General features: G+C 43.9%; 1 protein-coding gene across 5 annotated transcripts in view; it reads right to left on the bottom strand.

The window, feature by feature from the left end:
* The window catches only part of MED13 (mediator complex subunit 13), a 246,874-nt gene that overhangs the window by 14,182 nt on the left and 213,607 nt on the right, over positions 1-19,085 (bottom strand). For 2 of the 5 annotated variants that reach the window (XM_070735377.1, XM_070735378.1), the window contains exons 21-26: positions 16,154-16,370; positions 12,818-13,009; positions 9,112-9,335; positions 5,460-5,602; positions 2,834-2,992; positions 576-764 (exon numbers count right to left, since the gene is read on the bottom strand). In XM_070735377.1, the coding sequence (XP_070591478.1) occupies positions 576-764; positions 2,834-2,992; positions 5,460-5,602; positions 9,112-9,335; positions 12,818-13,009; positions 16,154-16,370 (1,124 nt within the window). Of the gene's footprint in view, positions 1-575; positions 765-2,833; positions 2,993-5,459; positions 5,603-9,111; positions 9,336-12,791; positions 13,010-16,153; positions 16,371-19,085 lie in introns of all 5 variants that reach the window. The other 3 variants (XR_011557594.1, XR_011557595.1, XM_070735379.1) reach the window with 3 other exon arrangements.

Raw genomic sequence — 19,085 nt, 5'->3', positions numbered from 1 at the left:
TCCGCGAAGTAGAGATGTGGAAGTAAATACACTATTTTTGGCTATGAACAGTATCACAAGCCTTCCCTTAACACTTTAAACCCCTAAACTGCAATTTTCCATTCCCTTAGCAACCATTTAGATTAATACTCACCAGACGGAAGTTTGGCGATGACATATGACGTCATCGGGTGGGAAAAACCGTGGTATAGGGGAAAAACCCGCGAAGTATTTTTTAATTCATATTTTCGAAAAACCGTGGTATAGACTTTTCGCGAAGTTCGAACCCGCAAAAATCGAGGGAACACTGTATAACAAAATCACCTCCCACCCATTACCCTGGCAACAGCAGATCCCACGAGCCATTTAATGGTCTCCATCCCACTCTGGGTTCACCCAGGCCTGTTGGCAAAACCAGGTCTTCGGTGCCTTCCACATCCTGCCCCAATGAAACACCCGCATTTTAACCTGCCGCTTTCTTCTCTCTTTCCTATCAACTGAACTATCGACCAGTTAACATTCCCACACATGCCCCGGCAGGCACACATGCACACATACGCGCACGCACGCACACACACGCACACACACAAACAAACCATTGTTCGTATTAAAGGCCAGTTCCAAACCAGTTTCGGTGGTGTAGGTGGAAGGTGCCAGCTGCACGGACGCAGAAGTGGGGAAGACGAGGATGTGGGTGCACGATGTGTCCTGGGGGGTATTGAGCTGGGAGGTTTGCAGGTTGAGGGTGGTGCTGCGTCCAAACACTGAGCCAGTGGATACGGAGTCTTTAGAAAGAAAAGAAGAACGGAGGAGAATTACCCGTGCGATCAATATAGTTTATTATAGTTATAGTTTATTAGATTTGTATGCCGCCCCTCTCCGAAGACTCACAGCATAACAGTAATACAATACATTACAAATCTAATCATAATAAAATAAATTAAATCCATTTAAGACGGCATTAATAACATAATAAAACCCCTAACTATGCAGTCATACACATTCAACCTAATCTATCATATAGTAAGGCCAAAAACATAATAAAAAAGGGGGATAGATGGTAATTATCCCCATGCCTGGTGACAAAAGTGGGTCTTCAGCATTTTATGGAAGGCGAGGAGGGTGGGGGCTATTCGAATCTCTGAAGGGCTGGGGCCGCCACAGAGTAGGCTCTTCCCCTGGGTCCCGCCAGCCGACATTGTTTGGTTGACAGGACCCGGAGAAGGCCAACTCTGTGGGACCTAATCGGCCGCTGGGATTCGTGCGGCAGGAGGCAGTCTCAGAGATATTCTGGTCCGATGTCATGTAGGGCTTTATAGGTCGTAACCAAAACTTTGAATTGTGACCGGAAACTTATCGGCAGCCAGTGCAGGCCGCGGAGTGTTGGTGAAACGTGGGCAGATCTTGGAAGCCCCACGATGGCTCTCGTGGCTGCGTTCTGCACGATCTGAAGTTTCCGAACACTCTTCAAAGGTAGCCCCAATAGCCACAGCAAATAGCAACAGCAATAGCACTTAAGACTTAATATGCGGCTTCGCAGTGCTTTACAGCCTTCTCTAAGGGGTTTACAGAGAGTCAGCCTCTTGCCCCCAACAATCTGGGTCCTCATTTTACCCACCTTGGAAGGATGGGAGGCTGAGTCCACCTTGAGCCTACTGAGGTTCAATCTGCCAAACTGCTGGCAGCCGGTGACCAGCAGAAGTAGCTTGCAGTACTGCTCTCTAACCACTGCACCACCGAGGCTCTAAGCCAGGGGTAGGCAAATTTGGCTCTTCTATGACATGTGGACTTCAATTCCCAGAATTCCTGAGCTATCATGATTGGCTCAGGAATTCTGGGAGTTGATGTCCGCAAGTCACAGGAGAGCCAACTTTGCCTAGCCCTGCTCCAAGCGGTTTACAGAGTCAGCATATGGACCCCAACAATCTGGGTCCTCATTTGAACCACCTTGGAAAGAGGGAAGGCTGAGTCGACCTTGTGCCACCCAGACTGTAGTACTGCATTCTAATCACTGCGCCATCCTTAGGGGTGATCGGTGTCTTCCTCAACCACCGGTCCTCTACCAGAAGCCAGGGAGTTTGAGAGTTTTGCACTGGATTTTTTCTGGATAGACAGCTCTGAAGGTTATTTTGGAGTGTACTTCCAAAGACAACAATAGCGAAAGCACATGGACTTATATACTACTCCACAGTGTTTTGCAGTAATCGCTGGGTGGTTTGTAAATGCCACCATGTTGCCCCCAACAATCTGGGTCCTCATTTTACTGAGCTCGGAAAGCTGGAAGGCTGAGTCAACCTTGAGCCCCATCAGGATCAAATTCCAGACTGTGGGCAGAATTTGTCTGTAATGCTGCATTCTAAGCCTGTGTCACCAAGGCTCAATCCTGTCCCTTCCTTCCTTCCCTTCCTTCCTCTCTTCCTTTCCTTCCCTTCCTCCCTCCCTCCATCCTTTCCCTCTATCCATCTTCCTTCCTTCCTCCTTCTCCCTCTCCATTCTTCCCTTTCCTTCTATCCATCTTCCTCCCACCCTCCCTCCCCTTCCATCCTTCTATCCATCTTCCTTCTTTCCTCCCTTCTTCTCTTCCCCTCTATTCATCTTCCTCCCTCCCTCTCTCCCTCTCCCCATCTTTCCTTCTATCCATCTTTCCTTCTATCCATCTTCCTTCCTTCCTTCCCTTCCCTTCCCCCTCCCTCCCCTTCCCTTTCTCTCCTTCCGTAAAATTCCCATCAAGCTTATTTTTTTAAATTGTTTCTTTGTTTATATAATTTATTAGACACCTATTCTTACCCCTCAGTAACTGTTAGCAGCTTACAGTATTAAAACTCCCCTTTGTGGGAGATGATTTGGCACCTACCTGGCATGATCACGAAAGATCCTTGAGGTTCCATAGCCACTAAGCAAGCACTGAAGATGCTGGGGGAATCAGCGGCAGAAATCCCACACATCCTGCACATATCTTTGAGCCTCTTGCTAAGAGACTGCAGGTTCCGCCGACTCAATAAACAGCTCCAATCTGGAAAGGAAACAAGAGCGGCTGACTAGCTGGGACATCATTTTTCACAGCATTCCAGAAAGCAATGGGGTCTGCAGAGAAGAAGTTATCGTTTTTGGAGGGTTTTAAAGAAACGAGGCAACGCCGTTTCCCTCCACTTCCGAACTGCGAACGGTGAGAATGCCCATGGGTTATTTGCTTTGTAGTCTGAAAAGCCAAAAGGGAAACCACTGAGAATGACAGGTTGTCCTTGACTTATGACCACAACCGAACCCAAAATGTCTGTTGCTAAGCAAAACAGTTGGAGGTACTGCAGCTGTCATAAATAGGAGTCAGCTGCCAAGTGCCTGAATTTCATTCACGTGACGGGGGGGGGGGGGGAGGATGGATGGGTGAGCTGCAATGGTCATAGGTGTGGGAAATGGTCATAAATCACTTTTTTCAGTGCTGTTGTAATTTTGAATGGTTACTGAATGATTGGTTGTAAGGTGAGGATTACCTGCATGATTAGACAAGGGGTTCCAAACTTGATTTCATTGAGAGCCGCATCAGGGTTATTTATTTATTTATTTTATTTATTAGATTTGTATGCCGCCCCTCTCCGTAGACTCAGGGCGGCTCACAACAATAACACAGACAACGTAAGAAGAAATCTAATAATTTAAAAAACACTAAAAACCCCATTATTACAAGCAAGCATACACACACAAACATACCATGTATAAACTGTATAGGCCCGGGGGAGATGTCTCAGTTCCCCCATGCCTGACGGCAGAGATGGGTCTTAAGAACTTTACGAAAGGCAAGGAGGGTGGGGGCAGTTCTGATCTCCGGGGGGAGCTGGTTCCAGTGGGTCGGGGCCGCCACAGAGAAGGCTCTTCTCCTGGGTCCCACCAAACGACATTGTTTAGTTGACGGGACCCGGAGAAGGCCAATTCTGTGGGACCTAACCGGTCGCTGGGATTCGTGGGATTGTTAAGGGAATCCCTGTCGTGGTAAAGTCCATGACACGGTTGTTAAGTGAATCTGGCTTCCCACGTTGACTTTGTCAGATGGTCACAAAAGGAGATAGTGTGACTATGGAGGTACTGCAACTGTCATAAATTGGAGTTGGTTGCCAAGTGCCTGAATTTCATTCGCATGACCGTGGGGGGAGTAGGGGATTGATGGGTGAGCTGCAATGGTCATAGGTGTGGGAAATGGTCATAAATCACTTTTTTCAGCGCTGTTGTAATTTTGAATGGTTACTGAATGATTGGTTGTAAGGTGAGGATTACCTGCATGTTTAGACAAGGGGTTTCAAACTTGATTTCATTGAGGGCCGCATCAGGGTTGTGTTTGACCTTGGGGTGGGGTAGGGACGTGGCCAGCTCAACGTCACTTGGGAAGGGGCACCTGTGGTGGCCACGTGCTAAGGCAGAACTTCCCCTCCCTCACTCTCATTATCATCTTCCTTCCTTTCCTTTTTCCTTCCCACTTCCTTCTCCTTCCTTCCTTCCTTCCTTCCTTCCTTCCTTCCTTCCTTCCTTCCTTACTTACTTACTTACTTACTTACTTACTTAGAAGTCTGACGGCAGAAAAAGAACTCATGGTCCATCTAGTCTGCCCTTATACTATTTTCTGTATTTTATCTTAGGATGGATATATGTTTATCCCAGGCATGTTTAAATTCAGTTACTGTGGATTTATCTACCACGTCTGCTGGAAGTTTGTTCCAAGGATCTACTACTCTTTCAGTAAAATAATATTTTCTCATGTTGCTTTTGATCTTTCCCCCAACTAACCTCAGATTGTGTCCCCTTGTTCTTGTGTTCACTTTCCTATTAAAAACACTTCCCTCCTGGACCTTATTTAACCCTTTAATATATTTAAATGTTTCGATCATGTCCAACCTTTTCCTTCTGTCCTCCAGACTATACAGATTGAGTTCATTAAGTCTTTCCTGATACGTTTTATGCTTAAGACCTTCCACCATTCTTGTAGCCCGTCTTTGGACCCGTTCAATTTTGTCAATATCTTTTTGTAGATGATATCCTCCCTCCCTCCTTCTCTCCCTCCCTCCCTCCCTCCTTCCTTCCTTCCTTCCCTCCCTCCCTCCTTCTCTCCCTCCCTCCCTCCTTCCTTTCTTCCCCCTCCCTCCCTCTCCTTTTCTTGCTCTCTTCCCATCTTTTTCTTCATCTTTCCTCTTTCCCTTTCTCCTTTCCTCTCCCTTCTTGCATGCTCAAATACAAAAGAGGAAAAAAATTCTCCTTTTGTTTTGCTTTTAGTTTATTTTACTAGCCCTCAACCAGCAGAAATGGAGCCCAGGGACCACATGTGGTTGAAAATGAGGCCTGGGAGAACCTTGTGCAGCCCTCTTAAACTCCGTTTTCACTGGTAATGGAACCATGGGCTGGTACTTTGCTGTTTCCAAGGCAACCCCGTGGACCAGATGACTTTGACACCCCTGGTTTATATATCACCATTTCAGGGCAGGCTTCTGCAGTACCTTTCAGCTCCCCATGGCCGATTCTTCCAAGCCGTCCTATCACAACTCTCCATGGCACAGAGCTCATCTGCACAAGGCCCAAACACCACTCCCAGAGTTTCTGAAGACCGAGTCTGCGAGCAGATCCTTTTTTCCTACGGGCCCTGTTGAGAAACAAAGCTTCTTTAGTAAATAAGTCCGCTTGGAGAAGGGGGGCCTATAAATTCAAAAAAATAACATAAAAACAAAATAAATAAATAGAATGTCAGGCACAAAGAATGGGGACCACAAGTTATGTTCTGGTTCAACTGATTTATTGTTCATGCCTTTAACACAAGAATCTGGTCAATTAATGGTCAGCACTAAATTGGCACTAGATAAAAAGCAATGAAATTCAAAAGGAATTGGATTAAGACTCTTTGAGGGAATGTAAGGGCTCCAGGCTGAGTCCTCTCTTGACTCCCCCCCCCCAGGCTCTGCTTTGCCTACAAATACAGTAATACCTCGTCTTACGAACCTAATTGGTTTCGGAAGGAGGTTCGTAAGGCGAAAAGTTCGTAATACGAAACAATGTTTCCCATTGGAAACAATGTAAAAGCGATTAAGGCGTGCAAGGGGGGGGGGGAAATCCCAAAATGACGCTCTGCTGGGCGCTGCCGCACGGCTGTCACCTTTTAAAACAGCCGGGGGGCTTCTCGGCGTTCTCCCAAACCGGAACCCGGAAGTTCGGGTTCCGGAGGCCGCCGAGAAGTGCCCGGCTGTTTCAGAAGGTTACAGCCAGGTGGCGCCGCTCAGTGGAGCGCCGTTTTTTGCGATCGGCAGCGGCGTTTTCAGCCGATCTGGAGGCTGGAAGGGAGGTGGGGAATCCCAATAGGGAATTCCATGGGCGGAGCTTTGACGTCACGAAGTCCTTCCTGGTCGGCCGAAACGTGGCCTCCAGGAAGGACGTCTTCGTGACGTCAAAGCTCCGCCCATGGAATTCCCTATTGGGATTCCCCACCTCCTTTCCAGCCTCCAGATCGGCCGAAAACGCTGCCGCCGATCGCAAAAATGGCTCTCCGCCGAGTGCCGCCACCCGGCTGTAACCTTCTGAAACAGCCGGGCGCTTCTCGGCGGCCTCCGGAACCCGAACCTGAACTTCCGGGTTTGGGAGAACGCTGAGAAGCCCCCCTGCTATTTAAGAAGGTGACAGGCAGGCGGCGGCGCTTCTCGGCAGCCTCCCGAACCCGAAAAGTTCGGGTTTGGGTTCGGGAGAACACCGAGAAGCCCCCCGGCTGTTTTAAAAGGTGACAGCCGGGCGGCGGCGCCCAGTGGAGTGCCATTTTGCGATCTGCGGTGGGTTCATAAGACGAAAAAAGTTCGTAAAAAGAGGCAAAAATTTTCTGAACCCTGGGTTCGTATCTCGAAGTGTTCGTATCACGAGGGGTTCATATCATGAGGTACCACTGTACTTGGCCGTACCCTCCTCAACTGCTCCCAAAAGAACAGTTTGGCCTGCTAAATAATCAAATGGCACTCTCAGAGGTGCTTTTTCAAGAGGCAACTAGACTTTCTTGTTATTCTTTGAAGAAAAAGAAAAGGAGGAGCTGAAGAAGTTTCTTGGGATGAGAAGGAAAACATCTTCAAAGTAAAACCCCAAACAAAACTCCAATTGCCTCTTGAAAAAACGCATCCTTGGTACCATTGGTTAAAAAAAAAGAAATTACTTAAAAATTATACATCAAGAAAAATGTCCAACTAAAACAACGTGTAAAAGCAGTAAACAACGACATGAATCATAATACCAAATTGAAACGATAAAATGTAAACATCGATCGACACAAGTTTTGAACTACAAAGAAACTGAATGAATAAATTTATAAATCACGGATAAATGATGGCACTAGCAACTACGTCAAATACATATGGATAAAACGTCAGGAAAATCTATACCACCTATATGCTTAAACCACAGGCTGCAAAACATAGAAGCCCCAGCTCTAACGCTGCCCCCCACACACTCTTCTTACTACTCTTTTCTTACTCTATTTTTCTATTCGTCCTCCTCTTGTATTTCTTTCCCTTCTTTCTAAATCCCTTCCCCTTTCATTCCCTCTCCTTCCCCAATCACGCATGCTGTATAAGTAAACTATAATTGCTAGAATGTACATTATATATATTCCCTTTATTTTTCTGTACCCTGTTTTTAATGTATATAACATTAAAACATTTTTTTAAAGAAAAAAAGAAAAAAAAGAAAAAACACACCCTTGGGACAAGCATAACCCAGATGATTGAGAAGCCCCCCCGCCCCCCCTAGACAAAAATCAAACAGTGCATTTGTTCTATTTTTTCCTAAGGTTGGCCAAATGTTTCAAATTTGAAACTTGATTGAATTTCTTCCTCTCACTCAATTATGTTAATGTTTTAACATTTAATATGCTGTTTTTCTTTTGTAGGTGGCCGAGAGTCGCTTGATGTTGAGACGGGTGGCATATACATTTAATTAAAAAATAAATAAGAGGGCACCGCCCTTGCAAAAGGGATGACATTTCTACTCTTTCCTACTTCTTTTAAAAACAAAAGCAAGCCAAAACAGTTAGAAATAAGTAGATAAACACATTTCTCAATCAAATATGAGTAAAATGTATCAGCCTAAAAATGCCCAAAATAATACAAGTACACCATAAAAATGAGATAAGATAATTTCTGCAAGAGAAGAATTCATACTGTGTTTTCCCCTGTCTAATATTTTTTTTCAAACCCTAAAATAAGCCCTTGGCCTTCTTGCCATGCACTCAAAAGTCTGCGGAGAGGGGCGGCATACAAATCTAAATAAATAAATAAATAAATAAAAGCCCGATTGGGCTTATTATCGGGGATGTCTTATTTTGGAGGAATCAGGGTAGGGTATTTTGTCCTTAAAAAAGGGAGGGAGAATGGACAGGAGAATATAGAGGACTTAGTTTTTACTGCCTTTACTTGATAATTTATAGAATTCCTGACTGGGGAATTCTGGGAGTTGAAGTTGACCGGTATTAAAATTGCCCAAGGTTAGAAAACTCTTGGAATAAACATATTCGAAGAGAACTCGTGTTATCTTTCCTTACTTGCAACGTAACCATCTGACTCTTCCGTAAAAAACTGGCTGCTAAATGATTTTAAAAGGCCACTATCACCCTATTTGACTTATTATTCTTATTCTTATTCTTATTTATTGGATTTGTATGCCGGCCCTCTCCACAGACTCGGGGCGGCTAACAACAATGATAAAAAACAACATGTAACAATCCAATTTAATAAAACAACTAAAAACTCTTATTATAAAAACCAAACATACACACAAACATACCATACATAACTTGTAATGGCCTAGGGGAAGGAATATCCTAACTCCCCCATGCCTGGCGACAAAGGTGGGTCTTGAGTAATTTGCGAAAGACAAGGAGGGTGGGGGCCGTTCTAATCTCTAGGGGTAGTTGATTTCAGAGGGCCGGGGCCGCCACAGAGAAGGCTCTTCCCCTGGGGCCCGCCAAACGACATTGTTTCATCGACGGGACCCGGAGAAGGCCAACTCTGTGGGACCTTATCGGCCGCTGGGATTCGTGCGGTAGAAGGCGGTTCCGGATGTCTTCTGGCCCAATCTCAAACACATCGCAGACAAAAAAAGGAGGAAAGGATATCGGTTTGGTACCTGTTTGGTACATCGATGTTGATGATGCAGGTTTCCAGAAGTTCTCCGTAGAGATCTGTGCAGGATGCAAGAAGCCACCTTTGATCGTGGGACAGACAGTAGCCCACAAAAAGAACGTTGTACTTTTGCCCAGCCTCGCCAAACGTTTCCCCCAACTCAGTCTGTTTATCTTTGACAGGAGCCAAGATGAAAGGAGGAGCGTACAGTTTAATACACTCGGGTCTCTGCAAAGCACACACAGAGGGGGTGGGGAGGGGAAACAGAGTATTGGAAATGTTAGCTACGTTTTCCAGTAATTACTCATAATTTTATATAAAACAGACTTATATCTCTCCCACACCAATATTACCCACTTTTTGTTTTCACAAATGCATCATTCACATCTATCACTAATTCCACACACCCTTCTCAATTATGCACAAATAGCAGCTGAGTAGGCAGCTAATTAGTTAGACCTACCATGCTTTCCCAAAAATAAGACCCCGCCTTATATTTTTTTGAACCCTGAAATAAGCGATTGGCCTTATTGCCATGCACTCAAAAGCCCGACGGCTTATTATCAAGGAAGGTCTTATTTGGGGGAAAACAGGGCAGGAGGGCCTAGCAATAAATAGACCGTAATTTTAATATTTTAACCATGTTGCCAAGATAGGAAGTTTGGCGCTGAAAATCATCAATGTGGGAAAAGAAAAACTACGGGCACAGGTAGTCCTCAAGTTGCAACCGTTCATTTAGTGACTGTCCAAAGTTACTGTTGGGTATTTATTTTATTTATTTATTTATTTATTTATTTATTCATTCATTTGTCCAATACACAAATACATAGGAAGAAAAATAGACATGTGGTAATGTATATAAGGGTAAAAGTGAACTTAGAGGAGAGGATATATGAAAGGAAGAGAATATACAGTATATGATAGGAGAAAGAAAGGAAGGACAATTGGACAGGGGACGAAAGGCACACCAGTGCACTTATGTACGCCCCTTACTGGCCTCTTAGGAACCTGGAGAGGTCAATTGTGGAGAGTCTAAGGGAGAAATGTTGGGGGTCAGGGATTGACACAATTGAGTCCGGTAATGAGTTCCATGCTTCGATAGCTCGATTGTTGAAATCATATTTTTTACAGTCAAGTTTGGAGCGGTTCGTATTAAGTTTGAATCTGTTGCGTGCTCTTGTGTTGTTGCGGTTGAAGCTGAAGTAGTCATTGACCGGTAGGACGTTGCAGCATATGATCTTATGGGCAATACTCAAATCGTGTTTTAAGCACCGTAGTTCTAGGCTTTCTAGGCCCAGGATTGTTAGTCTATTTTTGTAGGATATTCTGTTTCGAGTGGCGGAGTGAAGGGCTCTTCTGGTGAAATATCTTTGGACATTTTCAAGGGTGTTGATGTCTGAGATGTGGTATGGGTTCCAGACAGATGAGCAGTAGTCTAGGAGGGTCTGGCAAAAGTTTTGTAGGCTCTTGTGAGTAGTGTAAGACTGTCTGAGCAGAAGCTGCGCAGGATCAGGTTAACAACTCTAGAAGCTTTTTTGGCGGTATTGTTGCAGTGGGGTTTAGCACTTAGGTCATTCGATATTAGTATTCCAAGGTCTTTTACTGAGTGTGGGTTAGCAGTGAGAGATTGCTTATTCAGTTCGTATGTGTGGTTTGGATTCTTTTTGCCGATGTGGAGGGTAGAGCATTTGTTGGTTGATATTTTGTTTACTGTTAGTATTATTAGTATTAGCAGAGTTCAGCTGGCTTAATTTGCAACGGATTCAGCATGGCTCAGAATCCCATTTGTTAGCAATGAATGATCACTCCTTCATAAAGATGAAAAGTACAATCTTTACTTACAATTCTGTTGATTCGTGCATTTACAGATTGCAGGCAGATAAGCTTATATTCCAGTCCATATTAATAACTTCTGGATGGTCCCGTGTGTGAGGATGGCTTTGGATTCCATCTCACCCATGTGTCCTCAGCCGAGGACAATGGAGTACACAGGAGGTAGAAGGAGGTAGAAAGAAAGGTCAGCAGGGCCAAAAAAAAAAGGGGGGGTGTCATCTACTCTGCAATAGGTTATATAATCTGCAGAGTACCTGCCCCTTTTGGTCATCAAAAGGTGACACACTGGTCAGTTAATTGCGACCTGACCATAGAGATGTGTTTACAAGACAGTGCAAGCATGTGGTAGGGTGGTGAAACCCAACAGTTACAACAGCATTGAAAAAAGTGACCCTATGACCATTTTTCACACTTATGGGCATAACAGCATCCTCGTGGTCATATGATCAAATGTCAGACACTTGACAACTTCATATTTATGATGGTTGCAATGTCCCGGATCATGTGATCCCCTTTTACGACCTTCTGAGAAGTTAGATTTACTTAACAACCTTGTCACTAACTTAAGAACTGCAGTGATTCCCTTCAACAATGGTGGCAAAAAAGATCGCACACAATGGGGCAAAAGTCACTTAACAACTATCTCGCTTAGCAATGGAAATTTTGATTCTCAATTGTGATCCTAAGTCAAGGACTACCTATAGTCCTTGATTTACGACCACAACTGCAACCGCAACATCTACTGCTAGGCGATGCAGTGTCATGGCGTAACAATGCCCAATTTTACGACCTTTTTTTGGCCACGGAAGTGAAGCAAATCACTCGGCCCATTAAGTGGATCTGGATTCTGGCACTGACTCTACTTAAGGCGGCTGAGAAGGTCACAAATGGCGATTGCGTGACTGCAGGGATGCTGCAACAGTCTTAAGTGCAAGGACCACTCACCAGTCACATCTCTTCAGTGACACTATAGCTTGTGACGGTTGCTAAACAAGGATTGCAAGTTGAGGACTACCTCTATAGCAAAGATGACCGCAGGTTCTTCTCTTCTGCCAATGACGGTGCTCGGTTTAGAAGCATTCCGTTTGAATCTGTTTGTTTAGTTTTTAATTGTGGATTTTTTTTAGAATGCTATTTTATGTAGTAAGCCGCTCTGAGTCTCAGGACAAGGGTGGCATAGAAAATCAAATTAGATAGATAGATAGATAGATAGATAGATAGATAGATAGATAGATAGATAGATAGATAGATAGATCACTAGATATAGACAGACAGATCACTAGATATAGATAGATAGATGATAGATAGATAGATAGATAGATAGATAGATAGATAGATAGATATAGATAGATAGATCGATCACTAGATATAGACAGACAGACAGACAGACAGACAGACAGATCACTAGATATAGATAGATGATAGATAGATTAGATAAGATAGATATAGACAGACAGACAGATCACTAGATATAAATAGATAGATAGATGATAGATAGATGACAGATAGATGATCGATAGATTAGATAGATTAGGTAGGTAGATAGATAGATAGATAGATAGATAGATAGATAGATAGATATAGACAGAGAGACCACTAGACATAAATAGATAGATAGATGATAGATAGATGATAGATAGATAGATAGATAGATAGATAGATAGATAGATAGATAGATAGATAGATAGATAGATGGGAAAGATTTAGAATCTATCTATCTATCTATCTATCTATCTATCTATCTATCTATCTATCTATCTATCTATCTATCTATCAATCTATCTACGCTCATACCCTGCTAACCACCTTTTTATTCAGCGAATGTTTCTTAAAACTCTACTAGACTTTCACCTTGTTCTCCCATTGGCAGTACTCACATCAGGACTTTTGAGTGCCATTTCCACCGCTAAGCCCGGCCCGAACCCTGTTAATGTTTTCACATTGGTTGACGTTGGGAGTGGTCTTCGGCACTGGGTAAAGGCAGAAAATGCCAGGGATTTTAAGTGCTGGGTGTAAATCTGTCTGTCTTCGTTCTTGACGGGTTGCAGCAGATACTGACAAGGAACAAGCTAAGTACCAGACAAGAGAAAGAAAAAGAAATGTCTATTAATCTGGGCATATTATTTCTTTAGCATATGCCATTATCATACATGGGCTTGCAATATATGTTAACCTTTTCCCTAGATTAAAAACGGAAAATAAAATATAAATGTTAAAAAGATCTATATTCAGATACCACTAGGCCAATGGTTCTCAACCTTTCTAATGCTGCGAGCCCTTAATCAATATGCCAATGATACCCAGTTATACATCTCCACCCCATGTCCAGTTAACGAAGCAGTGGAAGTGATGTGCCGGTGCCTGGAAGCTGTTGGGGCCTGGATGGGTGTCAACAAACTCAAACTCAACCCAGACAAGACGGAGTGGTTGTGGGTCTTGCCTCTCAAGGACAATTCCATCTGTCTATCCATTACCCTGGGGGGAGAATCATTGACCCCCTCAGAGAGGGTTCGCAACTTGGGCGTTCTCCTCGATCCACAGCTCACATTAAAGAAACATCTTTCAGCTGTGTCGAGGGGGGCGTTCGCCCAGGTCCACCTGGTGCACCAGTTGCGACCCTATTGGGCCGGGAGTCACTGCTAACAGTCACTCCTGCCCTCATCACCTCGAGGTTCGACTACTGCAACACTCTCTACATGGGGCTACCTTTGAAAAGTGTTCGGAAACTTCAGATCGTGCAGAATGCAGCTGCGAGAGCAATCATTGGCTTTCCCAAATATGCCCATGTTACACCAACACTCCGCAGTCTGCATTGGTTGCCGATCAGTTTCCGGTCACAATTCAAAGTGTTGGTTATGACCTATAAAGCCCTTCATGGCACCGGGGGAGATTATCTCAGGGACCGCCTTCTGCTGCACGAATCCCAGTGACCAGTTAGGTCCCACAGAGTGGATCTTCTCCGGGTCCCGTCAACTAAACAATGCCGCTTGGGGGGCCCAGGGGAAGAGCCTTCTCTGTGGCGGCCCCGGCCCTCTGGAACCAACTCCCCCCCAGAGATTAGAATTGCCCCCACCCTCCTTGCCTTTCGTAAGCTACTTAAAAACCACCTCTGCCGCCAGGCATGGGGGAATTGAGATACTCTTTCCCCCTAGGCCGTTACAATTTTATGCATGGTATGTCTGTATGTATGTCTGGTTTTTATAATAATGGGTTTTTTATTGTTTTTAGTATTGGATTATTATTGTATGCTGTCTTGTTATTGCTGTTAGCCGCCCCGAGTCTTCAGAGAGGGGCGGCATACAAATCCAATAAATAAATAAATATAGTTCCTCATGTTGTGGTGACACCCAACCATACGTCTAGCGTCAATTCACCCAACAGAGCTTTATGATGATTGGCAGGGACACCCCCACTGTAAACTGATTGGTCGGATTGTAAAAATATGTTCCAAGGTGCCAGAATAGAAGGTTTAGTTCCTAACGCCAGGGGAAATTTGTCTTTTCCCATGCCCTATGAAATGGTCGTTTCATCCCCAAAGGGGTCTCGACCCCCAGGTTAGGAGCCACTGCACTAGGCCATCTAAACATTGAAGATGGGCATCGTTTATATCAGAGGTGCCCAACTCTTGGTCTATGAACTGGTACCAGGCTGTGGCATGCTAGCAACTGGTCCGCGCAAACAAGCGAAGCTCCATCCCGGGGATTCAGACAGCACACAAAACCGGCCCATGGAAAAACCTCTTTCCACGGAATCAATCCCTGGTGCCACTGGTTTATATAAATGAAATCAGATAGAAACATAGAAACATAGATGACTGACGGCAGAAAAAGACCTCATGGTCCATCTAGTCTGCCCTTATACTATTTCCTGTATTTTATCTTAGGATGGATATATGTTTATCCCAGGCATGTTTAAATTCAGTTACTGTGGATTTACCAACCACGTCTGCTGGAAGTTTGTTCCAAGGATCTACTACTCTTTCAGTCAAATAATATTTTCTCATGTTGCTTTTGATCTTTCCCCCAACTAACTTCAGATTGTGTCCCCTTGTTCTTGGGTTCACTTTCCTATTAAAAACATTTCCCTCCTGGACCTTATTTAACCCTTTAACATATTTAAATGTTTCGATCATGTCCCCCCTTTTCCTTCTGTCCTCCAGACTATACGGATTGAGTTCATGAAGTCTTTCCTGATACCTTTTATGCTTAAGACCTTCCACCATTCTTGTAGCCCGTGATTGGACCCGTTCAATTTTGTCAATATCTTTTTGTAGGTGAGAACTGAACACAGTATTCCAAATGTGGTCTCACCAGCATTCTATATAGCGGGATCATAATCTCCCTCTTCCTGCTTGTTATACCTCTAGCTATGCAGTCAAGCATCCTACTTGCTTTCCCTACCGCCTAACTGCACTGCTCACCCATTTTGAGACTGTCAGAAATCACTACCCCTAAATCCTTTTCTTTTGAAGTATTTGCCAACACAGAATTGCCAATACAATACTAAGATTGAGGATTCCTTTTCCCCACGTGCATTATTTTACATTTGAAAACATTAAACTGCAGTTTCCATTGCTTTGACTATTTATCTAGTAAAGCTAAATCATTTGCCATATTACAGACGCCTCCAGGAATATCAACCGTATTGCATACCTTAGAGTCATCGGCAAATAGGCAAACCTTCCCTACCAAACCTTCCCCTATGTTACTCACAAACATATTAAAAAGAATAGGACCCAGAACAGACCCGTGTGGCACACTGCTTGTAACCTGTCTCTGCTCAGAATTCTTTTCATTAAACTAGCCATGCCCAGTTCCTGCAACTGTTCTTTATATGTTTTAGCCTCCAGTCCCCTAATCATCTTTGTTGCTCTTCTCTGCACTCTGAAATGATGAAGGAGTTTGGGAAGGAAAAAGCCAGCAGAGTAGGCATCTGCTGTGACCCAAACATTGCCCACTTTGCTACTAGTACATCAATCAAGGTTGGCACAGCCCTTGCAATGACTAACTAATATATGCCATGCCAATGCAGGGACAAGCTCTTGCATGGATATCAGGCATGTCACTGTCATCTATACCAGGGGTCCCCAACCCTCAGGCAGTGGATCACTGGCCCATGGCCACGCAAGTGAGTGAATCTTCGCCTGCGTATGTGTGCAGCCTAGGCGCCACGCAAAACCCCAGTTAGCGGCCAACTTTAATTCCGTAGCTTACCTGAACCGCCACGATGTTTCTAAGGTGAGGAGGAAGGTTTTGGATCATTTCTAGGAAGCAGCGGAGAAGACCAAGAGTCCAGACATTTGAGGAGCTGTTCTCTTCTTTCTTTTCATATGTAAAAGGGTCCACAATGTAAACAACAATGGCAGGCGGGTAGGTGACCGCGTGGGAATCACCGTCGGTGGGAATTCCGACTCTGTCCCGTTCCATAGTGCTGGAAGGAGATTGCAAACAGAACTGTGGTGAGAGGCCGGCAGATTCTCTCTCTTGTATGGAAATTAACTCCTGTGTAATGCTCGTCGTTCAACAAGACAGGCAAGGCTGCTCCTCCCACATAAGAGATGGAGCTCCCAAACCTTCAAGGATGGATACAGGTAATCCTTGACTTATTTATTCATTCATTCATTCATTCATTTACTTATTTATTAGATTTGTATGCCGCCCCTCTCCGCAGACTAGGGGCAGCTCACAACAATAATAAAACAATATACAAAACAAATCTAATATTTAAAATCTAAAACCCCATTATTTAGAATAGAATAGAATAGAATAGAATAGAATTTTTTTATTGGCCAAGTGTGACTGGACACACAAGGAATTTGTCTTGGTGCAGATGCTCTCAACGTACATAAAATAAAATATACACTTGTCAAGAATCATGTGGTACAACACTTAATGATTGTCATAGGGGTCAAATAAGCAATGAAGAAGCAATATTAATAAAAATCTTAGGATATAAGCAACAAGTTACAGTCATACAGTCAACATGGGAGGAAATGGGTGATAGGAATGATGAGAAAAACTAGTAGAATAGAAGTGCAGATTTAGTAGAAAGTCTGACAGTGTTGAGGGAATTATTTGTCTAGTAGAGTGATGGCGTTCGGAAAAAACTGTTCTTGTGTCTAGTTGTCTTGGTGTGCAGTGCTCTGTAGCGACATTTTAAGGGTAGGAGTTGAAAGGAGTTTAAAAGAACATACAACACAAGCATACCATACATAAAACTATATAGGCCTGGGGAGAAATGTCTTAATTCCCCCATGCCTGATGGCAGAGATGGGTTTTAAGGAGTTTGCGAAAGGCAAGGAGGGTGGGGGCAATCCTAATCTCGGGGGGGGGGGGGCTGGTTCCAGAGACATGTATTAACTGAATTATTTTAGTTCTGTTTCCTATAAAACAGGTATAGTAGATGGCTAGCAATGCTTCAAAATAAATTATTTAAAGAAATGCAATATTATATAATGGTTAGTGTTGGATTCGGGCCAGGAAGGCCCATGGTCAAATCCAACTCAGCCAATGAATATCATTGGATTACTCTGGATCAATCACTCACTCTCTCAAACCAACCTATATCTCAAGGTTATTACTACCAGTATGGGGAAAGAGGGATGCACATCACCTTGAGCTCTTTAACAGAATATTTAACAACTAAAATGTTTTGTTTTTGAAAAATTTAAACTATTTTTTTTAAATGGTAAGGCAATTATTCAGGCAAAATGCATTCGTTCACTACTAATTTTCTAGGCTGCATAACAAAATTAACAATTGTATAAGACTACAAATGGTTTCTGCATAGTTACAACTATTCATTTTGTGACTGTTCAAAGTTACTACTGCCTTGAAAAAGGGGGATTTATGACAGTTTCTCACATGAACCATGGTCACATGATACAAATTCAGACAACTAGCATGTGGTTGTTGTGGTGGTCCTATGGCGATGTGATCCCAGGCAACTCAAGAGCAGGTCAGGAATGCTGCGCGAATTGACATTTTAGGTCATTGGTCCAAACCCTGACAATCCCCTTGTGACCTTCTGACAAGCAAAGTCAATGGGGAAGCCAGATTCATTTTATAACTGTGTTCCTTAGTTAACAACGACAGTGATTCACTTAACAACTCAGGCAAGAAAGGTCGGAAAATGAGGCAAAACTCCACTTAGCAACTGTCTTGCCTAGCAATGGAAATTTTGGGCTCAGTTATAGTGGTAAGTCAAGGACTATCTGTGTGGTGGTGCAGTGGTTACAACGCAGTACTTCAGGCTACTTCTGCTGCCTGCTTGCAATTGAGTAGTTCGAATCCCACCAGGCTCAAGGTTGATTCACCCGTCCATCTGTTGTGGTTAGCTCTGGCCCAGCTCCTGCCCCAAGGACTGTGGATGTGGGGGAGACATCCACATGCTGCAGGCCTGTTTTGCCCCCCCCCCCGGGTGAAATCTGCTGATGAAGGCTCCTCTGACCAAGAAGACATGAGTGACAGGGAGGAGGAGAGTGGCAGACAGCTCAGAAGGAGATCAATTATCTAGCTCCTCCTTGGATTCGGAACAAGAGTTAATGATACAGCCACACATGCGGAGAGCGATGCATAGGCAGCAACAACTGAGAGATTATTATCAAAGAAAAGGAGACCACCTGTGGTTGGGTGGGGCTGTGGTCATTAGTGAGGCTGCTATAAATAGCAGCCTGTGGGTTTGGCCATTGTGGAGGATTATCTGATCATGGTGTTTTGTGACTGCTTTACTGACTTTGACTTTTTGTGTGCTGATTTTTCCCCGCTTTGAAACTAAACCAGAGCAAAGTGTGTTTCACTTTGTGAAAGAAGGACTGTGAATTGCCTCACAGCTGCAAGCTAAGTATCTCAGAACTGATAAGGGACTTGTACAAATCACCAGTTTGTTTGGAGACCAGTGCTCTTTGCTATACCAAAAGAGGGCTTAGTTTAAGTGAATTTTCATTATAAAGAACATTGTTTTGAATTTTCAAACGTGTGTGTGTCTGAAATTTGTACCTGTGAATTTTTGGGAGGATTCTACCAGAGAGCCCGACAGAACACCATCCTTCGGAGGTGGGTAAAATGAGGACCCAGATTGTTGGGGGAAATAGGCTGACTCTGTAAACCGCTTAGAGAGGACTGCAAAGCACTGTGAAGCGGAACG

The sequence above is a fragment of the Erythrolamprus reginae genome, chromosome 1 (genome assembly GCF_031021105.1).
Source record: "Erythrolamprus reginae isolate rEryReg1 chromosome 1, rEryReg1.hap1, whole genome shotgun sequence".
Lineage (NCBI taxonomy): Eukaryota > Metazoa > Chordata > Lepidosauria > Squamata > Dipsadidae > Erythrolamprus > Erythrolamprus reginae.
Note: the sequence above shows the minus strand (reverse complement) of the source record. Positions and strands in the feature narration are given on the sequence as shown.